At 46.7% G+C, this 25744-nt stretch overlaps 1 protein-coding gene and 5 non-coding genes across 6 annotated transcripts in view; 3 read left to right on the top strand and 3 right to left on the bottom strand.

Moving 5' to 3' along the window:
• The window catches only part of DNAJC5B (DnaJ heat shock protein family (Hsp40) member C5 beta), a 62506-nt gene extending 49630 nt beyond the window's left edge, over positions 1–12876 (top strand). Inside the window, exons 5-6 of the mRNA XM_030011542.2 lie at positions 3701–3875; positions 9466–12876. Of these exons, the coding sequence (XP_029867402.1) occupies positions 3701–3875; positions 9466–9560 (270 nt within the window). The 3' untranslated portion in view covers positions 9561–12876. The remainder of the gene's footprint in view (positions 1–3700; positions 3876–9465) is intronic.
• Positions 12877–14671: 1795 nt separating this feature from the next.
• TRNAY-GUA lies at positions 14672–14761 on the bottom strand. Its single transcript is given in 2 exon segments — positions 14672–14707; positions 14725–14761. It is a non-coding gene; the product is annotated as a tRNA-Tyr (tRNA).
• A 237-nt stretch (positions 14762–14998) lies between these two features.
• On the top strand, positions 14999–15071 carry TRNAR-ACG. Its single transcript has one exon. It is a non-coding gene; the product is annotated as a tRNA-Arg (tRNA).
• A 1137-nt stretch (positions 15072–16208) lies between these two features.
• Positions 16209–16281, bottom strand: TRNAR-ACG. The gene has a single exon. It is a non-coding gene; the product is annotated as a tRNA-Arg (tRNA).
• Positions 16282–16458: 177 nt separating this feature from the next.
• TRNAY-GUA lies at positions 16459–16549 on the top strand. Its single transcript is given in 2 exon segments — positions 16459–16495; positions 16514–16549. It is a non-coding gene; the product is annotated as a tRNA-Tyr (tRNA).
• Positions 16550–18807: 2258 nt separating this feature from the next.
• Positions 18808–18880, bottom strand: TRNAR-ACG. Its single transcript has one exon. It is a non-coding gene; the product is annotated as a tRNA-Arg (tRNA).
• Positions 18881–25744: the final 6864 nt, after the last annotated feature.

Genomic DNA, 25744 nt, shown 5'->3' with positions numbered 1-25744 from the left:
AATAAAAATGACTCATTGTTCAAAAACCAGAAGTCCCACTTATGTGACAACCAGTTAATAAATTATTACAGTACAAATTTAGCTGTGTTCTTTGCTATATATAGCACACAGCGTAAGTAAAAAATACTAATACATAACACTCTGTGATTATGGTGTCATATATGTATGTGCCCTGGTGAGGGGGGAGAGAAAGGAAGCGGAAGAAAAGGTGAGAAGGGTGTAGTGGAGAAAGAGAGTAGGAAAAGAAGAGAATGATATATCAAAAACTGGCATATTGCTCAAGGAAAAACACATCATGGGCTGTTCTAGTCATAAAGGAGTTGTGTTCATGTGCTCTTTTATGTCACTGGCATCCTCTGATGTTTGCATATATCAAATTTGAGTGTTTCTGCAAATATAGAAATGTTACTGAAATGTAACAAAGCAACAGAATTGCAAATGTGCAAAATCCATGCTGTCCCCACCTATTTCCAGCAACAGAAGCACAAGAAAGCAAGGACTCTGCTGGAATACATAGGAAAATTATTAGTACTGTGTGAAGCAAGCACACTATGACAGCTTTCATCTGAGAACCATGAACATGGGTTCCTGTGTTCAGCACAGATCAGGCCAAGTGCTTCACTGCCCTGCAGTCCCCTTTCAAACTGGGAAGTCGCTTGGGCACTTTGTGGGTCTGAGAAGCCACAATTTGCCTGCTGAAGCAGGATGAGACAGAAGCTGCTCAAATGCAGAACAGTGAATGAAACTAATGAATAAAATACTGGTGTTTAAATTACACTTGCAAAGGCACAGTTGCACTCTCAGGCTGGAGGCTGCCTGCTTACAGCTGCTGTAGCTGACTCCTGCTGCAAGCTGGACTCCCCACCACAGCCACTGTCTTCTCCTGCTGGATCCTCTTTTCTTTGCTGTTCACTCTTTCCTTTGGCCTCTGTCACAATTCAGGTGCCAGGAAGCATTGCCTTTGAGCTGAGAGCAGCAGTACCGAGTCCTTTCACAGTCTTGGTAAACAAGGTTTTCTTCACTGTTTGCTGCTTTTTTAGCTTTTCATTCCTCTTCTGCTTACTGATCTTTAATGGAGATTTTATGAAGTATAAAATCCTCTGTGGTTAGAAAATGAAGACCAGACATAACCGCTGTAGCTTTGACTCATAAGGAGAGCAGTGGAGAGTACAGAGAGAAGCTACTAAGTCCCTAAGCGCTACAGGAGGAATGTGTGGATTGTTTCAAGGGAGCTGTATCCTGAAGGTGAGATGAGATATGCTGAATATCGCAGCAAAAGTAATCACTGCTTTCTGGTTTTTAAGAATTCTGTACAAAAAAATCCAAAATATGCATATAGACGCATTTGATGATTGTCACAGGTGGTCTCTCTATCCCTCCCCCAACCCAAAATCTTACCACCTCCAAAGCATAAACAGGCCACCAAGTGTTTTTTTGCAAGCTGAGCTCATTATTCCTCATCTCTTTTTAATTCATGCACAAATGCTGTTATACAGACTGTATAACTATAATGCTAAAGTCTGACTATACCTCCAGTTTCAGATTTTTATATTGGTCATCATAATACTATTTGAGTCTGAGGCATCATCTGCAGATGACCTCTGGATCCCTGATTTCCTTCATTCTGGTAGAAGACAGTAGGCACCACAGCTTTCACTTGTTATCTTCCTCTTCAACTACAAACATTCCTGGCAAATCCTCTTCCCTAGCACACTCATACTCAGAAAATCCAACAATTGTGAGGAGGTGTATCATTAGAAGTAAGGAAACTCAAATGAAAGGAGAAATGCAAAGTGAAAATTACTTTTTTTTGGAGTGCCAGACTTCTTAGCAGGCATATTAAACTGGGAACATACTGACATGGGTAATGGGAACTTTTAACTGCTTCTCCACTGGCAGGCATAGAGGTTGTTCTTTTAACTGTTTTAGCAAAAAGCAATTCCCCCTCTACCATGAAGACAGTTTATTGATCGCATCAATAAACTGATTCTTGATTTACCAACTATGATAATATCAGCACAAGAGATCTTGAAACTTTGAAGGTATCATGAATGAATTCAAGTATTTTTTCCCTCTATACACTTTTATTCTGTCTTTTTTCATTCCATCCATTGTGGTGATTTATTCCCCATTATGGCATAAATGATAAACAGTCAGATAACTTATTTTAGGGGCTACAGCCTTTAGAACAGTTTTGGGTCTCCATTGGAAGGAAAACATTTTAAAACAAAAAGTCAGAGTCCTTCTTTTCATTTAAAACTGCCTTGCTCATTCTTGAAACATGCCTATATTAATATTAGGCATGTGAATAGTCTTATTACCTTCAAAGATGCTCCACTTGGGCCCCACTAACATTGACTGAGACACGCATACGTTATTGAGTGTTATTTACGTAGCTTTATTGTCGAAGTTTGACAATATCCTGATGTTTGTGCTTGCTTTCTCCCTCAGCAACATGTTTTCTTATGAATCTAATGAATGGTTTGTAAAGGGCAGACTGTATAACTATAACGCTAAAGCCTGGCTGTACCTGCAACCCATATATAGCTGGTGGCCACAAAGCTGTGCTGGCTTTACATACGCATTCCACATATCAGCTTTGATTCGCTTTTCAGGAATGTCACTGGCTTTCCTTTGCTCTTACACCTACATGTCCATGAAAAGACGTGGAGTTTTCTCCTTTACCACAAAAATCTTGGTGCAGGCCTGGATCTGCCCCGGGTCAGGAGCCGAGCTGCCGGCAACCCCCCCGCGCCATTCCCATTGCTGTAACGCAGCACGCAGCCCCCAACACAAGCAGCTGTGGAGCTGTGCTGTGAACCCAGGCCGGGACCTGGTCTGGAGGAAGAAAAGCTCTGTCAATTAAAGTTTTCTGGCTGCTGAATCTGGCTGAGATCTCAGATCTCAGCCCCAGGCAGTGGTGCTGGCTCTGCTGAAGCCTCCGTGCTTTGTGCCACAGGGACAGGAGTGAGCAGAGGGCGATGCAAGTGGGAAACTTCTTGCCACCTGAGTCCCCAGATCAAGAAACCACAGCCCGAGGAGTCTAATTTAGGAATTGTCACCTGTGTGCTCCCACACAGGCTGACGGGGAGAGAGAGACACCCCCAACGGGCAATTCAAATCCTCCTGGGGCTGAATCACCCTCTGGAAGGGCTTTTAACTTCCCATTGACTGTGTGGGGAGCCCACAGGGGCTACAGTCCTAATTTGGAGGCCTTAGGTCAGTGCCTGAAGTTATGTGGGATGCATCTGGGTCTTTGCTTCTTTTTCTCTCAGCTTTGTTATTGGCAAGAACCTGCCAGTAAATAAGTGTTTGCAAAAACGATCTTGGGCAAATGAGTCATTTTTAAGATGGAAATGAGTCATTTTAAGGTGGGTGGGGTTTTGCATACCGCCTGGAAGTTTTTTTCTGAGGGCCATCAGCTGAAGATAGACTTTCAAAAGTTGAGCATGCAGGGGCCTGTTGGTTAGTGTCGTCTTTGTGGACGTGGTCCTGAGTAGCAAGTAGGAGCTCATGGTGAGGAGGACTTTGGAAGATCTGGCCCTTGTTTAGGCACTTGGCCAGCGGCTGGACCCCTCTAAGTGCCAAGCAGCTGGGAACCCAAGTTCCTTTGATGATCTGCCTTCAGCTGTAACAGGCCGCCACGAATTTGAAGAAGGTCATTGCTCACAGGGTTTTCCTCCTGCTGTGTTTAACCCAGGGTCTGTGTGCAGTCTGTGGCCTGCTGACGGGCTGCTACCTCTGCTGCTGCCTCTGCTGCTGCTTCAACTGCTGCTGTGGAAAGTGTAAGCCCAAAGGACCCGAAGGGGAAGAACAGGAGTTTTGTGTGTCTCCAGAAGATTTGGAAGAGCAAATTAAGAATGACATGGAAAGAGGTGTGTATTATAGGGGCTTACTGTGTGGCAAAGCTGTTCAAAATAATCTTGAAAGCCTGTAGGCCAGATGTTCTGCTCACAATGCTGAGGCTGGTTCCAGACATCAGTGGAGACGTGCCAATTCACTCTAGCCAACACCATGACCTGATGAACTTTCCAAGTTGTGTGTTAATGAAAAACTAAACTTATGGCACTAACAATTAAATATCTCCTGTATCTCTTATAAGACATTGAAACATTAGAAGTCTCAGGGCTCATCTTAAGAGACGACATTCACCCTCTAGCCCCCGTGCCCACATTGCTTCATAGCCTAGATCCTGTACTTAATGCATTAGGCTCTGCCTGGACTGGTGCTTGCCACATCTGATCTGCCTGAATAACCTGTCACTCAGTTTTGAATCATGTAAAATTTATCGCTGACTGCAATGGGCCAACTGTACCCATTCAAGAAAAGGCTTCAGGAAAAGATGCAAAGTTTCCAACAGTAAGGTTGCGCAGTAACCTAAGAGAGCTTGCAGTCCTGCCCCTCTCCCATCCAGCCCCGGAGCTGCTTGCTCTCTTCTGCACTGGCAGTACCAATTGTGCTGCCCTACCAGGAGCCAGATCTTGGATACCATCCAGCTGAAAACTAATCCTCTCAAAAATGTGTGTGGTTCCCTGCCCATTTAACTCCCTGCTGTGCTTCACAGTGGGGCAGGCCAAGTGCTAATGCCAGCTCAAAGAAGGGACCAAGAGCGCCCAGCCAGGAACACGGGCCGGGGGCAGCGGGACCCCCTTTGCAGCAGGTCAACCTCTTTTCTCAGCTTTGGTGCATTCCCCCCGGCTGCACATGCAGGTTTTGGCTATACCAAAGGATGATGGTGGTGATTTCCTAATTTGGCACTAGTGTGGGTTACATATTTTGAACAAAGAAAGAGCCCTGTCCTAATCTGCTGAAGCGAGGCAGAGTTTTGCCTTCCTCTTCAGGGGCAGCAGAGATACCTGAAACTGGTTAGATTTGGACACTTGCAGGACAGGCTGAGAGAGGCAATGACCCTTGCTCCAGCCATAAGAGGCCAAAGTATCAGGGTAAGACCTAGGCCACTTTTCAGTTGCAAATTTATATAAACTATGATTAGGATTATGCTTTTTTTATGAGGAAAGACCTAAGCAGTCAGCTCACTCTTTTTCTCTTCCATTGTTATGGAAGGTCTTACGCTGTTATATTCTTACATTTATTATGCTTAAATTAGCACTGCCAGATTGCAAATGTCATGTTCTCTTAGCAAGAAGAATTTTTTTCCCCCCAACTTTTCACACAAATTTACCCTTCCATAAATATGTAACAAAACACTTGTAGTAGTTGAAACAAATGCTATTTATATAACTGATATGTCAATGTGTGGTGGTGTTTTTAAATTGGTTTTGCCTAAAGGCATATCAAGGTAAATACAGTCAGCTTAAAAATTGATCATACTTGATCAGTCTCTGCAAAGGCAACAAAAACTATTAGTGAAAACTTTATAACCACAATGCATTATTCGAAATAAATGTAATATACTTTAAGACATGAGGCGCCTGAAAAGTACAAACCTAAAATGGGTCTTGATATTTATGGGTCTATGACACCAAAGCCAAGCTTGAAATATGAAGATGGAACTTTGAAGGATAAGAATTTTTTAATTCTGTCTTTTTTTGTAATTTGGCAGGTATTTTGCTCTCTCTCAAAATCCAGCACAAAATTCCCCAGTGGCAGAAAAAATATTTCTCCCTCCTTCCAGCACAGGTGGTATTTATTGGTATTCAGTAATTTTCGGCCACCTTCCCATCTCTTTACTCCCACCGACTCTCACTGAGAAATGAATTTTTAAAAAAAATTTAAAGTGTTTAGCAAAGTACCAGCCTGAAAAATTAACAGAATGTGGAATGATCTGTTTTAAGTATTTTGAAGACAATATTAAGTATATAGGTAGGGCCTGGACAAAACTGGGTATTTCTACCTTTCCTACCCTTCTTTTCAGTCTTGCTACATTTTCCTACCAATCAAAACGAGCTTGCCTCGGTAGAGTAGAATTCTCTATATTTTAAAACTAGATGAAAATAAAGCAGCAACATATTGGGAATAAAAGTTAAAACTTCATGACAAAGGATAATGTGATCATCTTTTCAGCAGCTGAAAGGAAAATAGACACTGCATTTAGAAAAATGAACGATAAACAGCTCAAACTGCACTTCCTTCCCCCCACGCCTCACCCAATATTTTAGGGATGTGGCCAAAAAGATGCAGCTGACTTAGAATGGCAAAGATTGGTCTTTTCCACCAGACATTTTCAAATGTTGGGCCATAGAAATGGATACTCATGCCTTCCTTTATGTAAATAACAGAACTGCTCCTGTAGGTAATTCAGCAACAAACTGTAATCACTCCAGCAGCAGATTTAATTTTGGAAGAGGAAATCCTATTAGGATCCAAATTCTTTGCATGCCCTCTGCCCACAGACTGAGCATTCTAGCTGGTAATTAATTTATTTGTTTCCTGCTGTCTCCAGTATCTATATTATTGCTAGCCAGAACTTTTTTGCTAAGGTTAAAATGTAGATTCTCAAGCTAAGGCCATACTTTAATTTATCCAAATATTTTGTAGTCAGCCATTGCTTTTCTGAGCAATGCAACGTCAATAAAGCATCACCATTCCTGATGCTAAAAACCTCTGAGAGCGAGTCTCCAGCAGTTGTTGCTGTGGTCAGTGGGAGCTGCCTGGAGCTGGCCCTACTGCTCAAAAGAGGCAATATGTGTGCCATGGGAGTTGAGATTTAGACCTCATCTTTCGAACTGGCACAACAATAATAATTTTCAGAGTCCCTCACATTTCTCCTTAACAAAATTAAAGTATTACACAGTTGATTTCATTTCTCAAATTAAGATACCATAAAACAATTATTAGTGAAGAAAAGAGATGTGAGGCCCAAAATTCAGTGATCCATTCCCTAAAATATAAAAGCAAAGTGGGCTGTCACTGAGATCGACACAATCATGTCAAAGGCTTCAATTCTGTTGAAATGGCATATTCCTCTAGAAGAAAGTTTTATTCAAATATATTTGACCAGTTCTAGTGCTCAGCTAGTTGTGTATCTCCCGTGAGAGATTCGTTTTACAGCATGTACTTCTATGGGTAGCATGACAATCAGAACTAACGAACTTAGGGATTTGCAAGACCTGGCCTGTACTTAGGTTACAGTGATTTCTTCTCAGTGATTTCTTCTCATCAATTTGTACCACAGAAGGACTATGGCCTAATGTACAATGAAAGATCAAAAAATAAATCTTATATTTGGATTGTTACATTTTAAACATGACATTTTCTAGCATTTCAGTTCAAACCTGACATTAAAAAAGTGTAAAGTAGGGTAATCTGTGGTATGCCATGATGTTATGGGTGACCTGCGAAAATACACAGAGGGAAGTATCACTCACTTGTCTGCAGCACGGACACATGCAATGGTTTATCGCTTTCACTCACACACATGGGGCAGGCTGCCAGATTTTACTTCCACTGAAGTCAATGGCAAACCTTTTGTTGACTTTCGTGGTCCCAGAGGAGGTGCTGTTGGAATTTGGATTGCCTTGGTGCTTCAGGCTGTAATGATGCACTGAAGCAGTTTGGCAGGCTTGTTCTCCTCTCCTGTTTTGTTATCATTGTAAGAACAAAGCAAGACATTTCCAGACCAACTTTCATTTTACAGAAAATGAAATCTGGGAGAGAAAAAAAAAAAAAAAAAGAACCTGAATAACAAAATACTTTCCCAACTCAGAAGCAATAAGTTTTTAGCACTTCATTGTCTCCTCCGCACTCCATATGATACCAATGTAGGCGAACAGTGAGCAAGAGCTATCTATAGAAAGCAGTTTAAACTGTGAATTCCGCTGCACCTCCATTCTGCAGCTCTCCATTAGCAGGCTATATTTGTACAGTTTATTATACCATGGGTCCCTGTTCTGATAAAAAACATCATAAAACTTAGAAGGGTGTGGGCAGCAAAATGCTTGCTGAAGGTGTCAGCTCAGAACTGTCTGCAGATCAGCTGGAAGCAATGCGACAGATTTGCAGTGGGTCCCATTCTCTTGTTGCACATCTGGGTATCACAGCAAAATGAACCACTAGTCTCTGCCCTCCATCAACGATCTTACAGAAAATGAACAACTTGGAGGCAGCAGAAGGTGGGAGGGAGTGCTGCTCAGAAATCTAGAAAATGCACAGCAACTTAAAATGTATTGGAACTGCCAAACTAATCTGAGCCCGAGCTGAGCTCTAAGCATTAATTACTCATATGCTTTTCGAAGTTATGAAACATGTCTGTCTTTGACCTTGTGTCTAAATACAGAATTGCCCATACAGAGAAGCTGCTTGGCATTTAATCATTCTTGCCTTTCACCTTGACAGAGTCAAAGTTGTTCTACCCCCACTGAGGGGAAGCCGTATGGCATGCAATTAGATTCCTGCTCTGGGTTAAGTTACTCCTGTACATTACATCTTTTGTCCATGATTCATCCCATCAACTGTCATGTAAGCAGGAGGAAATGTCAGATGAGTTTTTTTCTGAACATTTGGTCATTTGGCAAAAAAAGTCATCATTTGTATTCAATTACTGTGAAGGCTGTGCTAGTATCAAGATTTAGATAGTCCAAAATTTTTCATATGAAAACACTTCACTGAGATGGCTGAACCTTTAAAAGTCAGTCTCTGAGTCTTGAGTCCCGTCCTCCCACCCAAAAAAAACGGTGGGTTGGAACGAGGCCCAGGAGAAGGGCAGCCAAACCTTGTTCATTATCAGAGGGAACACAACAGCCATCAGGGAACTCTGTAAGGACTTCACTTTCCTCCACTCTACAACAAACACATTTTTTACAGATATGTTTGGAAACCAAACACATAACTGCATGCAATGAGAAAGTACAATGCAGTAAGGATTTATATAGCGATAATATAAGGTTTTGGCAGTCCAAACTCATTAAAACAGTAATTCTCAAAATCTTATTGTATATATGTATTACATAAGACTTCAAAATGCAATTTAACATATTTATTTAAATAGCTGGCTTTCTGGATATATGTGATTTCATCCCTCTGAAGTATAATACTGCTTACGCATTTTTTGCCTTTTAACTCTCTTCTTTCTTCACTGTTAACTTTGCCTTCTTCAAGACTCATTTCTGGCCCATTCTCACAAATGCTGTCAGGGTTAGCGCTTGCTGACTCATGATAGCACTCATTATATTCAGACATTTGCAGGAATAAGCACTTGCAAGTGGAACAGGCATGAACCCTTATCCTGCAATCTCTGCAAAGCACCAGGTACAGCTAATGTCCAGTTTAATAACAACAGCAATACTCACCCAGAAATCTGCCATTACACGTGGACAAGGAGTAAGAGCATTTTGGACTTGGTGTGGGCATTGCTGACTCTTCAGTACGCACACAGCTGTCTGTGAAGCCAAGGTGAAGCCGTTAGCCAGAACAGCAGATGAAATGTTGTCATGCTAACAAGAAGTCTTGACTTTGGTAGCAAGTGAAGGATTCTTAAAGTATTTTTTGTCCTCCTCCCCAATTTAGATGGAGAAACTCCTATCATGCTTCAGCCGACTAATGCAACTGAGAAGACGCAGCTAATAGGGGACAGCCACCGGAGCTATCGCACAGACTCCTAGAGCAGGCAAACACGACCTGTTGGTGCTTCCCACTGAGTGTCACAGAGAGAAAAAACACATGATAAGCTCTGCAGCCTGTATTTGTAGTTGCCTTTAAGCTAATCAAGAGTAATTTCCTATAAAGGCAGAATCTCCCTCTAGGCCACTTCCAATAGGTTGATACCTGCACTCTGCAAGGAGATACCTATAGCCAGTACAGAGCTCTACAGACCAGCATGCCGGTCTCTCACGGCTTCACACTGCCACGCTTGGCGTGGTCTTTCCCTCTAATAATACTCCCTTTAGTACGGTTGCTCTTCTCCCCACCCTCAGCTGTGGTTTCACCTCCCAGACACAGTCCCGAGTCCCTTTCCGGCGCACCGGCTCCATCTCTCCCTGCACCAGGAAAGCTCCTCGCATGCAGCAGTTTTGCTGGATGTGACATGTTCCTGCGAGGGAGCCCTGGAAATGCTCTTTAGCAGACCTCAGAGGGAAAGTTGGTGGCAAGGCAGACAGAGCTGTCGTCCCAGAGAGGAAAGGCTCTTCGGAAAGCAAATGGCAGCTTGCTGGGGCCCAGCCCAGCACTTATAAACCTGAGCCAGGACAAAGTGCTCGGGGATCATTCTGCTGGTGCTGACAACACAGGTCAGTCCAAATCCAGGAGCCTCATCCAGCACCAGAAGCACAGGTAGGCTCTGTGTCTTCCCCTGCACAAGTCGCAAACCCAGGAGAGAGTGGGCAAATGCCCCGTGGAGCGGGAGGCTGGCCCTGGGCTGCCCCAGAGCCGCTCTCCTCTCCCCATAGCCAGGGACAGCCCTGTGGCAAAGCTCCTCCGATCCTGCCAGGACGGGCCTGCCACCCATGCCGGGTGGCCCCGGCTTCTCTGGCTGCAGCTGCAATGTGGTGAAAATTGGTCCCCAGCCAACAGCTTTCTGCCGGCTTGCTTATTCCGCCGTGCCTCTGGCTGCCGGCCCCGCTGCCCCGCCGGCACTGGGCTGGGAGCCATCGCGCCAGTGCTGGCACCGGGGCTGTGGGAGCAGCAAGGACTTGGCAGGGCAGGCAAGCAGCAGAGGAGCGGCTGTCCTCCTCAGCCCAGCTCATCGGGGCAAGCCCGGGTCCTCCCCTCTGCCCCAGGCACAGGGGCTTTAAAAGCACGTGGTGTGATTTTAAATAAAGAGGTAGGGATGAGGCACGTGTTCAGGTGTACCACTGCACAAATCAGATACATGTAGGTATGGCTAAAGCAGGCATGAAGAAATTAGGCCCCCTAATTTGTAAGAGCCGAAGAAATACTTCTTAGATCTTAAACTTAGCACTTCACTGGTTTGACACAGTAGTTTAAGCCTTAGATAGCTGAATTTCTCCTTATTGATCATGTTACATCAATCATTGTCAGTTCTCTGCATTTGCTATTTTTGCTCCTCTAATCACAGTGCTGTGGTCCAAAGGGGGATGTAATGTACCACTAAATTATATAGACCAGTGAATATATAGCTAGTCAAAAGTGTTATTCCCTTCCTTAAAATTGGATCCTGCGGTTGTGAAACATCATTATCTCCCTTCTATTCTCACCTTTCACATCAAATGTCATTCAGTGGCAACTAAATATATGGGAAAAGAGTGTGTTTCATAGCACCAGCTATAACTCCAAAGTCAAGAAATACTACTTTCAACATTTCTTTAAAGTTCCCATAGCACATGGACATTTTAAAAGCCATTAATTCCAGTTCAGGTTATATATCTCTTGCCCAGGCGCAGGCACTGGGGCCAGCTAACGTTCACAATGCCCTCAGAAACAGCCTTATTTTTCTGCTTCAGAGAAGAGGGGAAGTCCTGGCATGGCTGGGGTTGTGCACAGGCACTCACTTCCCTCCCACCCATGGGCTCCTCTTTGTCCTCAGTTGCATGTCACAAATAATTTCAGAGGCCACTCATACGTACGTAAATCCAGACCGCTGTCCTGCCTGCCTAGCGGTGCCAGGGGGATGTGCCCATCCATCCCAGTGGTCCCAGGGAGAGGGGGTTGGTGGCACCATCCTGCTGCTGAGGGAGACGTGACCCCAGAAGACACGTTCCCAGCGCTAGCCAAGTGCCGCACACCTTCCTGCCGGGTGGCTGGATCAGACGGCATGTGCACTGGGGTGCTAGTGCTGCGAGACGGGCAGAGCACAGCCCGCTGGGCACATGCTGGGGGACACCAGCACCCACTCACCCCAGCGCACCCACACGCATCTTTTGGCTTTCTTCACTATTCCCCTTTGCACGGTGTTTGCTCTGGTGTAAGATGTTATCACCAAACAGAGGAGTAGGGAGAGCACATAGTATGTAATAAATCTGCAGGTGAAGTGATTTTCTAAGCTTCACTGTCCAGGAGAGAAATTCACTGTGAAAGTGTGCAAATGCTATGTAGTGACTATGTCCAGCAGAGAGCTGGAAAAGGCATTGGGAGAAAGTAAAGCTACACATTATACCTGGAATCCTTTCCCATGTGAAATCCCTCCTCCTGCTCCCATCGAAGTCACTGAGAATTGCACCCTTGATTTCAACAACAGCTACAGAGCAGGCCCAAAGCCAGGGAGGGGAAGGTAAATCCGAGATTAGCAAAAGTGGTTGAGGAATTTTTTCACATGCAACACCTTTGATGTCCCTCAGGACCCCACTCTATGGGCCAGAGCCAAAGTTTACTGAAATGAAGGAAACGATCTCCATGGGCTTGAGATGTACCACAAGTCATGTGGTTCTTATTCGCTCTTTCTAGATGAGAGGTTTTTCTTGGGAAAGATTTGTGACTTGATCTCACAGTGTGATGCAAAGATGGACAAGCTGCTGCATGCTTGCAAAGGCCTTTTACAGACATGGGGATCTGTACAGAAGAGCCACAACATATTATCTCAGTTAGCCAAAAACCTCAGAACAAACCAGTGACCAAGCCTCTGAGTGGGTTCTCCAGGAGCTGTGGCTTGAAAATCTGAGTGTCTGAACCCATGGTTTAATTCCAAAGAGGAAACTTAGTTTTCAGAGTACCAGGGCATTTACCTCTCTCACTGCTGTCTAGATCAGCTATTCTGAGGACATGTGGAGAAAGGATGAATAAGGATTTCAGGACTTAGCTCTTCAATGTGATTTTACTCATTTGTTTGCTTCTCAGAAAAGTTCCTAACGTGAACATAGCTATGATTACATGATCTGTTTCTGTGTAAAGTTCAGTTGCGCACCCATTAATCTTTTCAAAATGTACAGTCTCAAATTTTTGTTCTGTTTTGCTGCATTTATTTATATGTAAAGTACTATATGTTCAAATCTACCTTTGCTGTCAACCACTCTGACTAATAAAGGTTGTATGTATGAATTGTAGCACTCCCTTTACTTTTCCACACTGTCAACAACTTCATTCCCGTAACAGCTAGAGAAGCTGTTGAGACAGCTGTCCAAAATTATGGCTTTGCACCCTGACAAGTGGCAAGCAGCAGCTCAGGGTTTCCCCAGAGAGGAACTAGATCTTGGATTGCAGCACATGTGCCTACCTATGCAAAGCAGCCAGAGCTATAGCTGCACATTGCAAATCCTTATATAATGCAGAATGCCTGCCTACATAAAAAAAAAAAAAACCAACAACAACCCAGCAGTGTGATGAAGTGATATAAAAGTAGTTTTTCTGGCATCAGTTCCTATATGGAACAATATTTCCCCCAGCGAAGGGCGTGTGCAGAGAGTGAAACCAGGATGCTGCTGAGGACAATGGCAGACAGCTTGTGAACTTCCCTGGGGCCAGCATCTCACTCAGGGGTTTTGCATCTGTCCAGGAGCCAGCACAGAGTGCCAGATAATCTGGGCCTGCTACGAGACAGGAATATTTCTCGCTAGGATGGTATCCAGTCTCTGCGACCACAGAAGCCCAAGCATTTTAAAAATGGACAAGGGGCAACTGTTTTGGCTGGATGTATTCTCAAAGAGCTGTCCTTTTGCATGTTTAGATATTAATTCATACCCAGATTCACTCAAAATATCAAACAGAAAATGCATCGTAGAAGATTTAGGCCTACCAACAACATAACCAGTTATTTAGGTAGTTTGTGCACTTTTCGCCCCACAACAAGTTTGTGCGATAAACCACTCCGCTTAATCCAAAAAACATCAAACATAATTGTATGTCATTTAATTTCATTACTTACCTTCCCTCAGAATGAATACTCAAGGTGTGGGTATGATTTCAGTCAAAAAGAATTACATTTCTGCATCTTTTTAGAATAAAATCATTAAAGAAAAATGATGCAGCATGAAAAACTGAGCACAGTTAAAACTACTGATTTCTTTTTCTGTGCTATCATTTTCTGTAGAAAAGAGAATGTTCATTGTGCTGTTACAAAGCAGGGAGAAAGACCACAGGTGACAGTAATCCCCTCCCTTCCTTCCATGAAGTGAAGTCAGCTAGCTAAATCATCACATCCAGCATCTGCTTTCACTTTGAGGAGGATGAACAGGTACAGAGTTTCTTACAAGAGGACTCAGTCCTTCTTGCCGGTGTCACCCGTCCCAGGGTTGGGAAGGCAACAATATCGGACAACTGCGTGGGAGCCGACACCTACAAGACAATAGAAAGACACTGGTAAAGACACGCAATTTCCCACTAGTGACGAGGGTTAACACGTGCTAAGTATCACCTGGCTGGACTTGAAAATGTATTCGCATTGTGGCGGTACGTAGATGTACAGATACTTCCTTATTCTGGAAAAACAGCGTCTAGACATTTGGGGGAGAAGAGAGGAGGTTTGGAAAAAAGACCCTCCGAGTTTCAACACCCTAATTAACCGCAGTAAGATGAAGGGATCTCAACAGGTATCCTCCTGCACTAACTTGCTTTGTGAGGACTTGTGGTAAGCTGGAGTAAGAACAACATACATCTTGTTTTCCTTTAAAAATTAACGAGGTGTTGGCAGTCACGCAGCAGGCGCTGCGTCCTCAGCTCCCGCAGCAATACCTCCTCCTGAAAGACAGCGAGACACAGCAGACAGGCTCGGTTTACAGTGCAGCTGGATATCTTAGAGAAAAACAACCGTATCCGCAACTGGTTAAGGAGAAGCTGTTTAAAAGCACTTTTGCATGTAAGAAAGGAAAGAAAAAAGCTTGCCGTCTCCTTCGAGCCGGAATCGAACCAGCGACCTAAGGATTCCCGTGGGCCACGCCTCTACAGTCCTCCGCTCTACCAGCTGAGCTATCGAAGGGAGCTGCCTGCCGGCCCTCCGCCAGCCTCCAAGAACTCAGCACGGCCCGCCTAGGCGCCGAGCGGCGCATGCGCGGGGCGCAGAGCTCGAGGGCGGGCGTTAGCTCTGGCCGGACACGGCCGCGCGGCGGGGCAGGCTGTGCCGGGAGCGCCTCCTGCCGGCGGGGCGGGGCGGGGCGGGGCGGGGCGCTTGGGCCTGGGGGTAGAGAGGAGAGCGACAGAAGAAACTAAACGTGCGGGGCCAGTGGCGCAATGGATAACGCGTCTGACTACGGATCAGAAGATTGTAGGTTCGACTCCTGCCTGGCTCGCCCTAGTTTTTCGTTCGTCTCCCGTTCGCTGTTGCGCACTCACACGCAGAGGGGATTAGATCGTCATCTGCGCTCATCGCTTAGCACCGTTTGTACATCCGGCACGTCGTTGGGTTATTTTGTCTCCCAAAGCAAAAATGACAACGGTAGAAACTGTGAAACAGCGTCTAGGCCTAAACTTTTCAAACCATCTAAATATGCATCTCGTCAGATGCATTAACTGTGCCAGCAAATTAATCAAATTAATGCACCAATAAATTACACTGGGAAAAATCCTTTAGGCCCTAGGAGAGGAGCAGTGTGCTCATTATTGGCCTGAAACAGTACGGTTACTCTTACAAATGACATTGCAGAAAATAACCGTGAGGTCTTGGAAGGCAGCAAGCAACGCTGCTGTGATGAAAACTATTATTTACATAGTGATTATCCGTTAGTCTTGAGAAGCGCGAGAGCATCCTCTTTGTGCAGTTGAATGAAAAGCGTATGATTTTGCAAAAACCCATTTCTGACGTATATGAAAGCTACGCAGCGTGTAAAGAACAGCTTCCAACCAGGAGAGGCGAGGAATCCCCAATGATTAGATTTGAGAATACTCCACAGCTTCGGAGTAGCTGCAACCTGTGGATTCCCTGCAAGTTTACTTTAAGAAGTGGTTCATGTTGTTATGAATAAATAACCGAGGTAGCTCATTAGCACTGCTAACGTTTGGAATCGGCATCCTTAATTTTGCTATGTCTGTGAGCGGTGCTGGTGACAGTCACAATACAAGGGTGTGCAGACAGGCAAGAGGTGGCACAAGGGAAGGGGACCCCGCCATGTCACGCAAAGTCCTCGAGACCCTCGTTTTTCTGCTTGTTGCTCATGCTCATGTAACGTAGTAATTGGGAGTCACATCTGGCACACTTTCTGGTGAATACATAACATGGGAGATGTCTGTTTAAAAGGAAAACAAAAATAGCTTATTTTGCAAAAGGGCCAGCCTAAGGGCTCTGTGCGTGGAAAACTTCCGTGTAAGTGTGATGGGGTCTTGGTGCCCACTCCAGGCCGCCCGCTGGGGAGGGAGAGAGGCCAGGCCGGTTTGGTTTTCCTCTCCGCGGGCAAGCGAAAACGCGGCGTGGCGAGGCACCAAAAGGTACTCGAGCCAGGCAGGAGTCGAACCTACAATCTTCTGATCCGTAGTCAGACGCGTTATCCATTGCGCCACTGGCCCCGCACGCGACAAGCGGGCCGGCCGCCGCCCGCTCAGCAAACTCCTCTCTGGCGGCACGCCCGCTGCGCGCAAGCGCTGCTCAGCTCCCCGGCTGCTGCCCTCCCATGGCGCATGCTCAAAACTCTGCGCGGATTGGGGCGGCACCTTGGGCGGCCGCTGGGCGGCGGCGAGCAGCTCCCTTCGATAGCTCAGCTGGTAGAGCGGAGGACTGTAGAGGTATGACCCCACGGGAATCCTTAGGTCGCTGGTTCGATTCCGGCTCGAAGGAGAGGCTTGTACTTTTTTCCCATCCTGGCGGCATTTGAGTACAAGCAAGATTATCAGCAGGGAAACAGATTTGTGAAGCTCAGCAGGAGTCCGACCTGCAAGCTTCTGCTCTGTAGTTACACGCTTTATGCGTTACGTCCCCAGCCCCAGCTACCTCTCTATTAATTAGTAAGTTTTTGTGTGTGCGTATGGACGCACACACACCCCCCACCAACCTTTTCTCCTTTCTCTTCCAGCATGGTGCAGTGCATCCCTCTTGGGAACTGTCTCAGGAGAAATCCAGGTGTGAAAAGCCTGCGCAGCAGGGAATGGAGGCACCCCGGTGAGCAGAAATACAGGAAAGGTGTCCATTTCCTTAGCTGTCCATTATCCATACGTGTTTGCACGCACTAGCAGTCAAATCTGAATCCACAGTCCAAAAGCACATCCCTGTGCCACTCCCCGGTGCGGGACAGGGCACAGACTCCGTCCAGGGCCACAGGATTGATTTTTTTTCTTCGTTAAGGTTCACCCCTTCCTATATAAATGTCTCTGCTCCTACTTTTTGCAGAAGTTCATGCAAACTCGTTCACTCCTTTTCACTCATTCAGTAGCGCCCCTTTTTCCTTTTCCTGAAGGATAGCTCACAAAATAAAAGCACACCCAGAGTTTCTTCTGGAGAAAGGACCATCTCCTTTCCCCCTTCAACTCTGAGACATTTTTTCTCTCCCACCCACCCAGAAAGTATTGACATGTGTGTGTTTCTGTGTAACTGTGTATTACCCATAAGGGAAAAGGAAAGCAGAGAAAAAGAAAAAAGAAAAAAAAAAAAGATAAAAATACAACAGAATTAAAGCCAGAAAACACACACAAAAAAAAAAACTCAGAAAATGTAGGCCCCAGTCTCAGGACTCATATGTTAAGCAACTATTCTGCCTCTTGAGCTATGGCCCTGTTAGATTAATGTAACTGCTTGGCTCAGCTTCCCACTCTTCTAGGACACGCTCATGTATCTAAAGGTACTAAATGCTTTTTACTAAAATAACAGCCTATTCAGTGCTTGGATGACAGTGTAGCTTGCTGAATACTTTGTTTAGGAGCAAATTATTAGTGACCAGTTACCTGCAAGTGCTTAATTATTTCTGTATCTTGTCGCCAGCAAGGGCCAATAATGAGCTGTGTGTGCATATCCTATTCAATCATTTGTATCACCTAATAACAAAAGATGCCAGAGATTATAAAAACCCTGTTTATAAGACATTTCACTCTGATACACTGGGTCACCAGTGTGAGGTTGGGCAGGCAAACAGCTGGGTCAGGTGTTGTTAAATGGCCTGACATGGGGGAAAGGGGGACGGGGACACAGACACCTGCTCCAACAAAAAGAAATTTTCAGCTCCTGCATTGTAAGAAAAGGTTTGTTTGCATTTCAAGCAAAAGCTGTCTCTTCTCCTGGAGAAAGGGGAAATAGAATAAATCTCAGGGGAGTTAAGAGTATGAGGACAAAACTTTTCAGACTGCCTGGAGGATTTCAAAGGAGACATGGTGAAAACGCTCCCGCATGATGAGGTGCTGGCTGATGGATGCAGTTTCAGATACGTGGCACTTGCATGGACAAGATGTCCTGCTGATCACATAGGTGGGAAACCACTGGAAATGAGAGACCATCTTTCCTGATTTTGTTAATACCTGAAACTTTATTATTTCTTGACTTAAGTATTCTTGTCAGTGTATCTATTTTGAGTATTGTGAACACATGCTTCTATTTGTGCCTATTCATCACCTGGCTTAAATGGGATTTCAGGGTCACCAGATCTACCTAGTTATCACTCAGCTAACAGCAGCTCTCTCAACTGACATCCTGGGCACTCAGACACGTTTTTTAGCTCCCTAGAGCAGCCAAACCCACCCCATCTCAGCAGCAGGAGCCAGATGAGTGACCATCCTCTGGAGTCAGCTGAACCAGAGCGTGACAGTGGAAAACTGGAAGGTGCTGGGAATAGACTTTGGTGCTGAGGTTCCCAGTGGGGTTGGGAAAGATCCATGTAATTAGCAAAAATTTTTTTTAAATAAATCTCTTTGGAGACGGAGTTGAAAGCTCCCAAGGATGTATAGTTACCAACTTAACTAAAGGTATCCCCTAACGAGGAAATCCACGTCTCCAGCTTCCCAGCCGTTTGTTCGTTTGTTTTTTTCTCCAAGCTTCCATCCACGCCCGGTTGAGTTGGAACCTCAGGGGGAAAAGCAGGCCGGGGTCGGGAGGCGTAAAAGTGAAACCAGCGAGCCAGGCAGGAGTCGAACCTACAATCTTCTGATCCGTAGTCAGACGCGTTATCCATTGCGCCACTGGCCCCTAGCGGCAATAGTGCGCAGCGCGGGCGATGTTGGGCCTCGGGGCCGCCCCCCCCCCCCCCCCCCCCGACCTCCCTCCGGGAGCCCCGGCGGGGGGGGGGGCGGCCCCGAGGCCCAACACCGCCAAAACGCGAGTCTGCTGGGCAGGATCAAAGTCCTGCACACCCTGATCCCCAAGTTTTGGGCCCCCGGTGCCGCTCCCGTCCCTAATCCTTTGCTGCGCTGTTGTTTTTGGAGTGGGGAAACTGAAATTCTCCAGCAGAGGGGCGGAGGTTGTGGAGTAGAAATTCCATTTTTCCCCCACCGGCATCCGGGTCCAAGCTCCGTATCTGATGTTGCTCCACCGTGATGAAGAGCTTTGCAAGCGAGGAATAAGTCACATCGTGTCACCTGCTGCAATATCTATGCCGAAAGGAAAAAAAAAAAGAAAAACATCTTCGTATCATCCAGTTCCCAAATGCTGGGAGTTGTGTCATGCCCCTTTGTTCATAAATTCTGTTCCTCTCACCTCCAGCAGCCCCTGGGGCCAGCAGAGCCTGTCTGCTCCCCTGATGTCCAGAGGAGGAATCCCAGCTGGTGGACGGAGGAGGTGGGATCTGCCTCTGCTTCCACGATGCTGTAGCAGAAGAGCCTTGTAGCCTTCACCCCACGCTTGGTCCAGCCTCTGCAGAAGGACCCCAGAGCAGACAGACAGGGCCTGCTGGGCTGGGACAGGCTGCGTGGTGCGGCACAGAGCCGATCCACGCAGAGGAATAAGGGCAGCTCCGAAGATACCAAGATAGCATCAGCACCTTGTCTTCCAGGTAACCCCCCCTCCACTGTCACACCGATACCTCTCCCGTTACAACGTGCCTGACACGCCTACACGTTAGTTCCTGCCCCAAGCTCTGAGTTACTCTTGGTCTGTACCCCGTATATTCTTCCTGCAGCTCAGACAATTCTCTTTGGACTGCCAAGAAGGGCTTTGCCTTTGAATCCATAAAAAGCACCATGCTGGTGCTTCAGGAAGGAGACCAGTGCCCCAGTGGCTGTGGTCTCGGTCACTTGGTATGCTCTGTAAAGGCCACAACATCCCAGAACTTGTTTTCCAGTTTTTCCTTGTCAATCAGATGCAAAGTAAGCTTTGCTTTTCCAGGGAGAGACAGGGAACACCTCACAGATTAGTAACATTTTGGATTCAGCCTCAGGACTTCTTGGTGACGCTTTGCTGCCTGCTTTTCTGAGCCCTTCGCTGACCTTACGGCAGCCAAAAGTGTTGGCCCATCAGTGATAATAACCTGGGTGTCTGTGAGTTGCTGGATTCTTTTGGATGGTAGCCTTTGATTGCTGTTTGATTTCTGGCCTGACACTTGTCCATTCAGGCTTTCATAAACAGGTCTGTACCACAGAGAGCCCGGCTACTGAAAACAAACTCCACGCATTTAGCCTAGCTTCATTCAGCAAACCAACAAAAAAACCCAGTTAGCCAGCGTTGGACATTAGGGAGCATGAAAAAACATGAATGGCTCTTTTTTCCATTCCTTAGGGTTGCAGTGATTAACATCTGCCTCCAACAGCTCCCGGCATTTTCCCTGGCAGCAGGTTATGTGAATCCCATCCTGCTCCTATCTGAACACACATTGCTGCTGTACCTCCCTCAGCAGCAGTGGTTTTGCCAGACTACTGCGATAAGTGATGGCTTTTGGCTTGACTTGCTTGCTTGTGAGCGCTCCTTCAAGACATGGACCATCTTGTGCAGTACTGAAGGTATTATATTCTGGATAACAATGAGGATGTTGAGGGTGAGGTTTGAAAGGAGGATGAGCCACTTTAGCAGCTCCTTGCTCCAAAGTAACGAGGTCTCACTTCTCCTTCCCTCTTCTCCACTGCACCCAGCTACACAGCTTGCCTTGTCCTTGCTCTGGTGGTCTGTGGTCACTCCAGGCACCTCAGTCAACTTGATAATCCAGCAAAGACATGGGTAATTTTCTAACAGTCAGTGAGGTGAATCAGTTCAGCTGGTGCAAATGAAGGGACCGGACCTTGCAGCTGGGGCCAGCACAAGGAAGGTGAGGCGCAGGCTGCCCCATCCCACTGGCCAGAGCAGCTCAGCCACCTGCAGTTGCTTGTCAAACTGCAGCCCGAAAGAGAAGGGTCATGCTGAGACAACGAAGCAGAAGACGTGGAGTGGGAGCAAGGTGTGAGAAGTGGAGCAGGTATCCAGTAGGTGAGAGGTAGAGCTGCTGTCTGCCTCCACAGACACCTCACTTTCAAGCTGTTATTTTCATCCTCTCTTTATTTTCTTTCTTGCTCTCTTTATTTTTTGCAGGTGCTAGTAAGGTGGGCGGTGAAGACAAGGCCAAATTCCTCCTGATTGCCCCAGGCTAGTGCAGAGGGGTAAGCACTGAGGGGAGCAGCTCCTTCATAAGCAGAGACTTGCAAATAGCTCCTCTTTTGCAGATGGGTTTTGGTTTTTTCCCCTGAATTAATAATGAAAAACCACAAAGTGAATGAAAGGGAGTGAGCATGTCCAAATGGCTGGTGGGTGTATAACAGGAAGAATGTAATTGCAAACAGGAGTTCACAGGCGTGGAGGTAGCGCCTTTTTTCTAGTTGGGCAGCTTGGACCTGCACCTATTCCTCCAGTTGGCAGTCAGAGAGATGATCCACCGCATGGCCGGGCCAGGCAGGATAGAGAGCTCCCATGTACTCGCTCAGCAATCCCAGGGATGTTACCCCTGCTGCGATGATGGGACGAAGGATGATGTTAGAAAAGGGTAGTTTCTCAGATTTCCATGCACTTCTAACAGAATTGCTCTGAGCAAACAAGGCCGCTCAGTTTTGCCCAATGGTGCGTGTACTGCGTGCAAGAACAGCTGTGTTGTGGTGCCCTGCAATTCAGAAGGCAGGTCCCAGTGAGATGGGCCCTTTTCAAACCCCAGAGAGGGCTGCAGCCGAGAATAAGGATTTGAGGCAAAACCTTGGTCAAGCAGGGAACCATCCTTGTGCCTGAAGAAAGCTGGAGCCAGAGCTGGAAAAATCAGGCTAGCGGCCTGGGGAGGGAGTGAATACAGGTAAGAGCTGGAAATGAGAAGGGGTGATACATCTCTAGAAGACACTTATCCCCTCCTGGCTATAGCCTGTCCACAGGGGTCCTGCAGCTGAAGGAAAGCACATTCAATAATGCTTTGGATATTATGGAGAACAAGTTGGCAACCCAGAGTGCTTGTAAGGTGCCCCAAGCTCTACGTGGAGATTTACCACATCCTTTGGCAAGGAATGGGTCATTAGTATCCAATTACACTGAAATCATACTTAATTTGAGACAGGTTAAGACAAAAAGCAAATAAAAACATTTACTCACAGCTGCCAAGATAGATAAACTTATAAAAGAGGTAGGTGGAGAAATGAGACAAAACCAGGCTTCAGTTACTGGCTTTAAGATTAAATCAGCAAGGCCATTCCCTCATATCCAGGCATTTTGCCGCAGGCTCTCCTAACACACTGAGGAGCAGAGAGGCTATCTTCCTCCACACCTTCCACCTCAGGCTGTGTTGACCAAGAAGTACTTCCTCGTGGGGGAACAAAGCACCTCTCATGTCTAATTTCCTCCTAAAAACCCAAATTCTTCCCTTCCAGGGAGGTCCACCGCTATAGTATGGAGCTCCTCCTATTTCTTCCCTATCCAGGAGACATGCTGATCTCTCTCTTTTGGCAAAAATAAGAATGGTATCATTCCTTTAGCATTTCCTGGCCAGCTAACAATACCTTGGCTCAAGTACTAAGCCAGAGTGCTGTCATGGGAAAGGCACTGGCTCGATGCCTGAATGCCACCATTTTCTCTTTCTCTTTTTTTTTTTTCCTGTAATAATGTAAACATCTCTTCTTTGCCCTGCCTGCTATCATTATTCTGGTGGGCATATGGCAAAGTGTGTGCGCCTAGTCAGCCTTGGTTTGGAGGAGATGTCTTGCTTCAAGCTAGTGCTGGGATCAGGAGCAAGGGGAGCAGTTTCTGCCTGCTCAAGCGAAGGCTGCTCTTTGGTTGACGGGACTTGTCTTTCCAGGGAGAGGGTGAGACAGTCCACTCCCTTCATGGAAGGGGATAAAGGAGTCGAAGGTTGATGTGGGAAGGATGAAAAGCAGGTTGCTGTGAAGTAGAAGAGGAGGTGGGAGAGTTGTGCTGGGCTTGAGGAATCACTTCAAAGGGCTTGTTCAATGCAGAGGACATCCTGGGACTTCCTGCTGTGCACGCACAGGTGGTTTCCTTTCTTACATCGTTATTGTGTCTTTTCCCCTTTGCGTCTTCCACTTGCCTCTGCAATCTTTCTCCTTCCGGTTTTACAAAGTGGCTTCACATAGAGACCACACGGAGATACCCGTTCACCAGCTGGCAGCGCGGCTTCCTCCCTGCCCTGGAAGGAAACGGCCCAGCGCCTTTCTGCCGCCCTGCACGGCTCCTGCAGCGCCTGGGGCCGAGAGAGGAGTGGGGACGACACCAGCCCAGGGACGGAGAGCAGAGGCGCTGATCCTGCTGCCTCCCACGTGCTGGACAGGCGTGCTTCCCTCAGAAACCCTCCCCAGCTGTAAAGGGAGGGAAAGGTTGAAAATGGAATCACTAAGATAGAAAAAGGTGGAGCTCCCTGCTACACATGCTTTATTTCTCAATTTCTAGCTTGGTGCAACCTGTGAGGGTCAGGTGTTGTCACGTGCCAATTTCTCAGGATGATAACTCAGGTTTGCTGATTCCCAGGTCAGGATTAAGGTGAAACAACACCAGGAATCCTTTAACTCACAAAACGCAACTTTTATTCATTCACAACAAGAGTTGGCATGCTCACCACCAAAACTGGCATGAAACTATGTCAGTAAACTGTGTAACATGTGCTAACCATACATCACCAAACATAGACTACAGGCCTTGCTTATTTGGGAATCAGTTCAGGGAAGGCAATAAGGGGAGCCCTCCCATTGAGTCACAAGGTTCAGAGCAGACCCCCTTGCTTTCTAGACTCCATGTCAGAGAGGAGCCCAGGGGTGGCTGGATCCACTCCTAGTCCCAGACTTGGTCAACGGTTTATGTCTAAAGGGATGAGGTGTAGGGATTATGGAAAAGGAAAGAGAGAACAAGACAGAGAGAGAAAAGGAAGAGAGAAAGATTTCACCAGTCCTGGGTCCAGCGTTGGTTCAGTCAGGAAAGGAGTCCCATTCTGGTGGACTTGCTCACCTGGGGCTACAGTTTGTGTCCTTTTGTCATCCTTGCCCCTCCTTCGGGCGGGCACTCGAACTCATTAGGCTAATTGGGTGTCATGATCAGTTGGTGAGCCTTTGGGACTTGGGGGCCGTTTGGAGAGTAACTGTCCCTGCTCAGCACACCAGGACAGCGTTATCAGCACAGGGAGCTGCGCACCCTCCAGCACAGCCTCCCCCTCCTGTGCTGATGGGCGCTGATGGGTGCTCATGGGCTGCTTCTCACCTGGGGTTCCTTGCTAGGCAGGGTTCATTGTTACACAGAGCTCCTCGTTAAGCAGAACTTGCCCCACCACAATGTTTGAGGCATTAACTCTTTCAGTCCCTCACAGGTGTAAAGAGCGTTTCACATGGAAACACATTAAGAAGTCACCAGAGAAAGGATGGGAGAGTTGTCAGCTTCTTCATGGCTGACTGAGACATTCATACTTCCCTGGAAGTGGACGATGGCTGACTTCAGTTCCTGGGAATAAGCAGCCAGTCTGGACGCATTTCAAATTAAAGTCTGCCAGGAGCCCAAGGAATTGCCTATGAGACCTGACATATCAGGAGCACCCCAATGAATGCAACCTGAGCCATGATGTGCAGAGGAAGCTTTCAAGGAAGCGCTGTGCCTTCTCAGGGCAATCACTTGCACACCAGCTGGTGACGGGTGAGAGGTCTTCCTGGTTTAGACGAGTAAGGGTAGGAGCCCATCTAGCTTTTTTAAGTATTCCATAATAACATGTCATTTGGATGGATACTAATGGATTCTTCAAGGATAAATGATTTTATTTGCATTTTTGCTTCATCTCTTCTGCATTAAGTGGGATTTCAGTGTTACTGGTTGCCCACTGGCATTGCTTGCTGAAGGTTATGGTGAACTGTTACCCTGTGGCCACCTAACTCATGTCAGGCTCCTTGACATGTTCTCTGGAGCGCTAAAGGATAGTGTTCACCATGCCTGCCCCATTTTGGCTGCAGGAGTGAGGTCTCTGGGGATTACCTCTGGTGGAGGTCAGGGATGGCAGCGGCCCCAGTCCTGGCAGCATGATGGCAAGTGGCAGATGCATCACTCTGGGATATGGGGAACCAAGGCCTCAAAGGCACCTTGAATACAAATTTCTGCACAATGCGATGCTGCTGCAAAGCTGTCGCCTCGCTGTGAAGTGCTTCATAGCAATGATTAGGGATGGAAATAGCACCAAGGCCATACTATGTATGTAACTGGAAGAGATGTGATTTGTAGCCTACCCATACATAAATCTATTATCACCCGTCTCATGCTTGCATTACTGTCTTTGGGATTATCAGAAGCAGCAGAAACACGCTGTGTACTGCTCCAGCTTGTCACCTCCTAAGGTTTACCTGAAGTAATATTCCCTGCACACCTGCAGTGGGGCAGAGATGAGGGAGATGCAACCCCACGGCATTAGAAAAACAGCAACTCAAGTGGCATGAGGAGGCAAAACTCACAACAAGCAGGTCCATCAGAGGACTGACTTTGCACCTGCGCCAGAGCAGCCTCCCTCCCCGCTGATGGCTGCGTTGCCCTCTGGGCTGGGGACAGGCTGTGCTTGGCAGGGTGAGGTGGAGGCAAGGGGAGAATGGGGGAAGAGAGGGGGGAGAAAGCCCCAAATCGCGGTATCAGATTACTATG

The sequence above is a fragment of the Aquila chrysaetos genome, chromosome 4, assembly GCF_900496995.4.
Source record: "Aquila chrysaetos chrysaetos chromosome 4, bAquChr1.4, whole genome shotgun sequence".
In the NCBI taxonomy this organism is placed as follows: domain Eukaryota; kingdom Metazoa; phylum Chordata; class Aves; order Accipitriformes; family Accipitridae; genus Aquila; species Aquila chrysaetos.
This window is presented reverse-complemented; position numbering and strand designations above follow the sequence as displayed.